The following is an 8731-nucleotide window of genomic DNA, read 5'->3' on the forward strand; positions in this document are numbered from 1 at the left end:
TTACAAAACCGCCGTTTTCCCAGGTCCCATTCCGGATCGCGAGAGGTCTGCCAGGGGAGGCAGAATAATGTCACTGGTGACAGTGAGGAGGAGGGACAGTTGGCCGTGTATTTTTTCTATATGCTCAGCACAACAGCATAGTCACAGTAAAGTTATTTCAAGTATTCCGATTAACCCCATTTGCTGAATGAGTCTCGCCTTCCTACCTGGGATTTTTTGTCCTTTTTTTTTTTTTAGTTTTAAACAAATAATGTGGGTTTTTAAAAGATGGGCAATCCGTTCATTTTGGAGATCTTCAGTACACGATTCACGGCGATTGAATGCAGTATTCTCTCTTCCCGGGGAGTATTAGTAAACAGTGATAGAAATGTAGCCGTGTTAGTCTGGGGTAGTTGAAGCAAAATGCAGGACAATGTAGCACTTTAAAGACTAACAAGATGGTTTATTAGATGATGAGCTTTCGTGGGCCAGACCCACGATCTGAGGTTTGATCTGAGGAAGTGGGTCTGGCCCACGAAAGCTCATCATCTAATAAACCATCTTGTTAGTCTTTAAAGTGCTACATTGTCCTGCATTTTGCTATTAGTAAACACATTTCCTAGGACATCACAGTGCGGTGCCAGGGCTGTGTTTACTAGGCTGTCATTCAGCACCAGTGGCTTTTTTCCAAATCAGGCTTTGTACTCGAACAAAACTGTTTGCAGAGATCCCAGGCCAGCGCGAGCCTAAAAGGCATATGAATTTGGTGCCTTTTAAAAGGCTTTCCAACAGACCTCCTAATGGCCATGATAGAGGGTTATAAATGTTGCAGTCATTCCTACACAGGCACGCAGAGTGTACCACAAAAATTAAGCCCTCCTTATAGATCGAGTTATAAAAATTATCTGTCTCCAGCCATTTGTGAAGATGCTAATTACATCGCGGCCGAAAAGAAAGCTGACATCTAAGGGTCAGCGAAATGGCAGGCATGCTTGTCTAAATGTTTTGTCCTTTGAACGTGAAGCTCAACACATCAGCATAATGTTTCAAAATGGCAATCAGATGTTGCTTTCTGGAGCGGTGTATCTCCTCACACTGGGGCACCACATTGCTGTATCTAACCCCTCTTAATTAGACGGTGCTCAGAAACAAGGCACCTATCCCAGAAAGCTTAATATACCCCGAATTATTTTTCTTGCCCACTATTTCAATGCAGATGTGTTTATCCTTTATAGTAAATAACATTAGCATTTTCACCCAGTACATAGATAGGTCACTTTCTAAATAAGTACTTCTCAACCTCCAAGTGCTTTGAAGAAAATAAAGTCATTTATTGTCAAAGCATCCAACATACCCAGATAAACTATAAAGTTGAATAAAATCTTTTTAAGGGAAAAAAAAAGAAACACATAACTATTCAGACTTCATTTCACTGGCACAAAATTACACTTTGTATTAAAAGGAAATACATATTTACAGAATTGAGGACATTCTGCACTGAAGCCCATAATCAGGTCATGATACATGCACTTCCCCGCTGGAAACTTAAATAGAGTTAAGTCCTTTTTTTTTTTTTTAAAGAACACAAACTGTCATCAAATAATGCAGAAAGCACTGCATCCTCCTTTCTTTTTTACTTTATATCTAAAATAAAAATTTACCCTTACATATAATTATTACATCTAAACCATAAGTGCTTAATAATTTAAGTAGAAAGGTATGACAAATGCATCAATATGTTGCAATATATGACATTTTAAAAATGTACTTTATTTTTAAAGTTATTTTTTATTTTTATTTATTTTTTTGGGAAAGTGAAAATGCGTGCATTCAAACAGAAGACAGGAAAAATATCCAACCCTTTCCTTGCTTGGTCTGGTATTTTGCAAGGTAAACATGTGCAAGGGCCTGAACTTTCAAAAGTGACTATTGATTTGGGGGGTGCTTCATCCTTAAAAAGGCTTGATTTTCAGAAAGTCCTAGGCACCTGCATTCTGAAAAGCAAGGACCAGAGAGACTTTGGGAGGATGTAAATCCGCAGTGTCCAACACGCTAAGCACATGTGGCTATTGGAGGGGTGGAGTGTGGCCAGTTGGCTCACAAAATTATTTACATTTTCGGAAGAAGGTGGCTAGCTTTCAGAATAACATGGCTAATTTGCTATAGCAGCCACTACAGAACGGCTTGGACACCACGGATGTAAATGATCATCGCTTCACAGAAGACAGTGGAGCTAAGCCAATTTTTTGCCAAGCGGGGATCTGGCCTTAGCATCTCCAGTGGGTTGCTCACAAACAAAAACTGGGCAGAGGCGCTCCAGGCGAGGCGGAAAGCTGGCTCCAAGGTAGTAACTCCCCCAGCTGGTCTCTGAAACACCCCCAATCAGTTTGGAAAACTGGGATCCAAGCCAGCCCTGGAGAAGACACCAGCGCTGGGCTGAGGACCATCCCAGTCCGGCTGGCTCCGGGGAGGGTGGCTCTGTCACCATGCCCTGGGGAGAGGCAAGAGGGGGGTGTCCCCTTCAGTTGTGGGAGGTCATGTGCCGGGAGAGGTGGTGGCGCTCCCGGAAGGACTCGTTGCAAATGGGACACTTGAGTTTCTCCTCGCGGCGCCGCTTGACCAGCGGCTCCATGGCGTACTCCTTCTTGTGGTGCGAGCGCATGTGGTACACCAGGTCGCTGGTCATGCGGAAGGAGGCGTTGCACTTGGCGCACCAGTTCTGGGCCGGCAGGCACAGCGAGGTGAAGGAAGGCGGCAGCAGGGTCAGGGCCGAGGGCAGCTGCAGCTGGAGCGGCCCGGCCGCCGCCGCCACCGAGCTCTTGGGCCAGAAGGCGGTGGCGTAGAGGAAGGGGCTCTGCTTGGGCAGCCCGCCGCCGGCCGCCCCGCCGCTCAGCTCCACGGCGCCGGGCAGCTTGGCGGCCAGCGGATCCGGGTAGAGGCGGGCGGCGCCCTCGGGGCAGGGCTCGCCCAGCTTCTGGGCCAGCCCCAGCGGCGCCCCGTGCGGGAAGGAGCGGGCGGGCTGCGAGAAGGCGCTTTTCCGCTCCTCCGCCTTGCCCAGCTGCGGCACCGTGGTGAAGGCGCTGCCCCGCGCCGGGCTGGCCCCCTCCAGCCGCGCCGACAGCGGCCCCCCGGGCCGGGCGCCCAGCAGCGAGTCCCCGGCGCCCGCGGGCGAGGCGCGCTCGGCCGCCTCCTCCGCGCCCTCGGCCTCCAGCCCGCGGGAGGCCTTCTTCACCTCCACGAAGGCGCTGCGCTTGGCCTCGCCCGTCTCCGGGCTGGGCGGCCCGAAGAGGCGGCCGCTCTCCTCCAGGCCGAAGTAGCTGCCCGCCGGCCGGTACTGCTGCTGCGGGGTGCACACCAAGTCCTCCTTGGGCGAGGAGGGCAAGGGCCGCTCGCCGGCCGCCCGCCCCCGGCCGGCCCCCGGGCCCCGCTCCTCGCCCGCCTCCTCCGGGTATTTCCGCTTGGCTTTGCTGCCTCCGCTGGCGGGGTGGTGCCGGGGCGGCTCCGGCGGGCTCCGGCTGGGGGAGCCGCCGCCGCCGCCGCCGCCCCCCCGGGAGTTCTCCAGCTCGCGGGCCAGGTTGTGGAAGTCCGTGGAGGGCTTGGCGCTGTCCTGCGGGCCGGCGTAGTGGGGGTGAAGCTGCCCGGCCGGCTTGCAGTATTTGTTGGCCCCGGGCCCCAGGCTGGCTTCTTGCTCCTTGCCGCTCGGCTCCTCGCCGGCGGGGCTGCTCTCCGAGCCGGGCAGTCTCTTGGGGCAGCGGAACCGCAGGTGGGCCACGTAGGGGAACTCGAACTGGAACCGCTGGCTGCACTCCAGGCACGAGTAAGGGGGCGAGCCTGCAGCGAGCAAACACACGCGGAGACACAACAACAACCGATTAGACGCCGCTCCAGGCCTGCAGCACATCGCTCCTTCTCTGGGAAGGGGCCGAGGGCTGGCCCACAGGGAAGTCAGGCCAGTTCTCTGGGGCAAGAGCCGGCTTTTCCTCTGGGTGTGGACAGGGCTTGGCAAAATAGCGCCTCGTCCATCTGTAGGGCCTCTAGACCCGACCAGAACAGTCATAGAATAATCCAGGACCCCTTTTCCCTGTCACTGTTTGCTTTTGAGCCCGTGGAGTATAAACTAACAGATTGTAGCCCCTAATCTAATCTTGCTTTTCCAATATGTTTATAAGCGATGCTCTGGCCTATCTAATTAACATCCATTTAGTCAAGCTAATTTGCCCGGCTCAGTCCCCACTTTGCCTCTCTCGAAAGTTGTTCCCTGCCTGTTCCCCACCTGAATCGTTGTCATTTCAATAGCTTCTTGAACAAAACACCAGCGAAACCAGCCCAGCTCCCCAGCCAGAACCCTGGCCTGGAATGGAAACCCGAAAGCTGCACCTACCGTTCATTTTGCTGTGGGATCTGGCCGTGGTGAGCAACAGTAATTCCGTCAGTTCTTTCCCATACCAAACTAGTAACTCCTCGTCTTTGGCGATCCTGCGAAGGGACCGATAAAACAATTGTCCATTTTTGATGTAAGCTTCTAGATTCTGTTCTTCTTTATCCCTGGCTGACTGGACCAGACGGAGCCACATTAGACCTTCGGAGGAGCCATTTGCTGCTGAGGTGTCCACCTGCACAGGGGAGGGAATGCCAGACATTAGAAGAGAGCAATTATTCCCAGTCCCCTCACTTGCCCAGACTTTTCAGCAAGCTCCGGAAAGGACACCCACTACAGCTTGAGTGAAATCTGGAAAATACATGTGGCTTTTCTGGGCCCCTGAATCATGCCAGCTACCATTTAAACATTGGAATCGATTTGTGCTGGTAAAGAACAATGCGAATGCGGCCTGTTTTTTTCCCCCAAACTATATTATAAAGACCCAATGACATGGCCACATCTGCATAAGGTTTGTGCTGGTAAAGAACAATGTGAATGCGGCCTGTTTTCCCCCCTCAAACTTTATTATAAAGACCCAGTGACGTGGCCACATCTGCATAAGGTTTATGTGAAGTGAATAATGTAAATAAACGTTGAAGGATTCAAAATGATCACTTTTCCCTACTCTTTTGCGGGTGGGGGGCAAGATGTACAGGGAGAGCAAGATTTGCTAAAGGGGGGAAGGGTCGGTAAAAACCTTTACAATGTTTTTGAAGTTGAAACATCTGCTTTATCTTAAATACAACCGTAAACAGCAGCTGGGGGAAAGAAACCGTAATCAATTGTTTTTTTTTTCCAAAGGTTTTTGATGCATATGTAAATGGCAGGGCATGATGGTTCCAGCCTGCTAGTTTTCATCCCGGGAGTAAGTCCCTTTGAAGTCAACGGGATTACTGGTGACGGGAGGTGGAGCAGAATGTGGCCCGCTCTGTATTAATCAATCAGCAAAACCGGCGCAGGAAGCGATTAAAAAGGCATTTTGATTTCCGTCTGGAAGAGGGTTTGCTAAGTAGAAAACGTTAGTAAATTCGGTTCCCACCCGCCCAAAGTGCCTCCTTGTACAGTCTGCAACTGCAAAGAACGGGGTAGCGAACTGAGCGCGTTTACACCTGGGAACACTTGGAGCCAAGCAAACCTTACCCGGAATATGTAAGGGACGGTTCTCTTGTCAGTGGATTTAAGCGCTATGAAAGCGATGCTGTCATACAAAGAAGTGTGGCTCAGTACGCAAGGGCCGAAGATAGCATTTTCCGGGATATCGCAGGTGGTGTAAACGCTGGTGAAAATATCCGTCAAACATTGCTGGACTGCCTTGGCGTCTCCATCCCATAGACCCCTTTGAACGCCGGTATCTTCCATCGCTGCAGCCGGAGAGAACAGGGGAAGGAGACGCGTTACATAACTTGTCCGGAAGGCAAGGCGCACGCTTTTTAATACGAAGTCAGAGTGTAAATGTTTTTAGGAGGAAATACGGATTAAGAACGTTATCGTTAATCGGGGTTCCTAATGCCAATGTTTGAAAAGCGGGCAGCATAGGCAAGCCACGCTCATCTGTGCGATATTTGAAAAATAAATCAGGTGGATGTCAATGAATGGAAGGAGAGGTTCCAGGAAGCTGGGGCGATGATTTATGTATTAGGAGCCAGGAAGACAGAAGCGGCTCTGTGCATCGGGAAATCTGCATATTGATCCTCTACAGCTAAAGCAACTTCGAGGAGTTGCACAAAAGAAACGCAGCTCGGGAGCTTCTGTCCGAGCTGAATTCTCTAGAGCTGATGTGCTGGGGTTTTTTTTTTCTCTCGTCTTCTTCTAAAGCGAGGGCCAATGCTATACTGCAGGCTGTGAGAGAAGAGCATGGCGAATGGATTTCAAGTGGACTGTCAATGTCACTGATTTCATGTCAGCTAACCTTTAGCTCTCGTCTACAAGAGGGAACGTATGTCTGCTCATTATCATAATCCAGCACTTTCCCTCCGAGACTTTAATTAAAAGCAGCAAGCAGAGGTAATTATTTTTACCTCGACACGCTTATTTATGGATGAGGGTGAATCCCAGTTACCTTGTTATACACGGAGATAGATTCAGCCAAATGTGCCTTGTGAAGTGTGCAGGTACTATGCAAGCAGAACAGGCTCTGGCTGTGAATACAATTTGTGTAGCGAGTTGTGAATTTTGACTTTCCAATGGGTGACATTCTTTCAGTAAAACCCGACTGGTCTCTTAGAGGTCTCTAACGCGGGGGGGGGGGGGGGGGGGGGGGGGGGGGGGGGGAAGGGAGAGTCTTTCCATTTTAAACCATTCTCGGATTTTTCAAGAAATTACCGATCCTCTAGTCTACTGTTTGCAAAGCCAAGATAGAGATGAATAGCTGCACAAATAGTTGCGAATTCCGCCTCCATTTACAGATCGCTTAGGTTTTCGCTGCTTTTGAAGTGGCATCGATCTATAGTATTTTGTTTTTTTTCTTTAAAAGCAATTCTGCCAGCAGCTTGCACAAACCCCTTTCCAATAGTTCCCCCCATAGTTCAATAGATAACTGTGCCACGTAACTTCTTTCTGTACAAGCCAGCGATGGAAGGACCCGCAAATAACGGACCCTAATGGCTGGAAACAGATGATTACAGAATAATATTGTTCCGGCCGCTTATTTAGCCTCCTGCGATTTATCATCCCATTATGCACGTCAAGCCTAAAACTGATTTTTTTTTCCTCCCCCAAAACGGACTGTGCCTCGGAAACGGTCGTTTCCAAAACCGCCGCTGAATTTTGCCCTACGCCGTGTCCCATTTGCCTCTCACACCCAGCGAAATTAAACCCTCGACCGTGCAACTTCATGGATGATTCTACGGTGGCTTAAAGACCCCCTCGCCCGTATCCGATCTGCGCCCCTCGCTGCTAGACTTTGCCATGTCCCTGTCCCCCTCCTCGCCTTCCCCTCTCCTGCAGGTCTGCTACGGCTCGCCCGCCCGCCCTTGTTTGTTTGTTTGTTTGTGTCATGGCAAGTCTCTTTCCCCACAAGCTTTTCATTGTGGTGGAGGCTCGTAGCGTCACGCAGGGCACCAATCCGCAGGCAGGCCATTCAAATGCCAGTCGGTGCGTAACAATAGTGGCGAACGGTCCTCGGGACCAGGGGTCTCACACCAAGAATAGCCGCACCCCGCGGAGACCCCCGCGCGCTCTGCCTCGCGTCCTCCTCCTTGTCCTCGCTGCTTAACAAAAAACCATCCCCCCTGGTCCTCTCTCTCCCTCGATCCTCTTCTCCAAAGCCAGCTGCGCTCGCCCCCTCCAGTCATTGTTCGCCTCTCCGCAGCGCCGCGGGAAACCCCCCCATTTCTTTCTGTTTCAAACTCCTTTCCTTTGTATCGATCGGGCTGGCGCGGTGCCTCCCCCTCTTTCTTACTGCTAGAAAATAAGGAAGGGGCGGGGGGAGAAAAGAGCCCCGACCCCAGCTCTCCCCGCATGCATCTGCACTTACCAGGAATCAGGTCTGAAAATAATCCGAACCGCCAGGGAACCCGAAAGTGGCCAAGGGCGAGCGGCTCTCCGTGTTCCCCCGGTGTCTCTTGTATCAGTGTATTTCCATGGCAGGGGGAGATGACAGGGCTGCTGTCCTGTGGGCTCTGTGCAAAGGGGTGGCAGGAGCGAGCGAGCGAGCAGGAGCCAGAGTTGTACAGATGGACCCGATGCAGTGACTGACTGGCACACAGACGCACACTTTTTGTCTGCTGCACATAATCTGCCCAATGACGCGTGACAGCCCACGTCCCCTCCCTTTAACTCTTTAGTAGGCTCGGCGCTCTCCCTGCCTCTCGTCCCCTCCCTCTCCCCCTCTGCTCGCTACCTGCAAGTTCTGCCCTCCCCCCCTCTTCCTGGGGTCCCAGAGCCAAATACTTAGAGCGCATCCTTCCACAGCGCGCTGGTGGCTTTCCACTAGAAGAGGCGCCTTTTATTTGAAGGGATCCCAATGAAGCCCCCTTCCTCGTGCTTTTTTAAATTGGGATTTTTGCCTGGACAACAGGAATATCTAGTCAGGCCGCAGCCTGGCTCTCAGGAGAAAGACGCAGCATCCAGCCTAAAATCCTTTTAGAAGCTTGCACCATGAGATGCGCTCCTGTGATGATCCTGGACAGGGACCTAGCCGGGATACTCGCTTGGGTTATGGGGACGTATTTAGCTCCCTTTCCTAGCCAGGAAGCATCACTCTGCAGCTGTTAACGAGGCTAGGCCGAGGTTTTGCAGTGTCTTGAGATCGCCTAGTGATTAGATGTAGCCATTCTTATTCCCTAGCGAAGACCGAACTCGATATACAAAAATGATTGTATCTCGTCTAGC

The 8731-nt window shown here is 51.3% G+C and overlaps 1 protein-coding gene across 2 annotated transcripts; it reads right to left on the reverse strand.

The window, feature by feature from the left end:
* Positions 1-564: 564 nt before the first annotated feature.
* PRDM8 (PR/SET domain 8) lies at positions 565-8123 on the reverse strand. 2 transcript variants are annotated; one of them, XM_075929468.2, is made up of 4 exons: positions 7875-8121; positions 5540-5760; positions 4361-4592; positions 565-3810 (listed from the first exon to the last, which is right to left on the reverse strand). In XM_075929468.2, the coding sequence occupies exons 2-4, from the start codon at positions 5756-5758 to the stop codon at positions 2501-2503; spliced, it is 1761 nt and encodes a 586-aa protein (XP_075785583.2). In that variant the 5' UTR covers positions 5759-5760; positions 7875-8121; the 3' UTR covers positions 565-2500. The 2 variants fall into 2 exon arrangements, with proteins under 2 accessions (XP_075785583.2, XP_075785584.2); XM_075929469.2 differs by lacking the exon at positions 5540-5760 and having other exon boundaries at positions 7875-8123.
* Between the last annotated feature and the right edge of the window lie 608 nt (positions 8124-8731).

The sequence above is a fragment of the Pelodiscus sinensis genome, chromosome 4, assembly GCF_052426305.1.
Source record: "Pelodiscus sinensis isolate ZL-2025 chromosome 4, ASM5242630v1, whole genome shotgun sequence".
Classification (NCBI taxonomy): Eukaryota; Metazoa; Chordata; order Testudines; family Trionychidae; genus Pelodiscus; species Pelodiscus sinensis.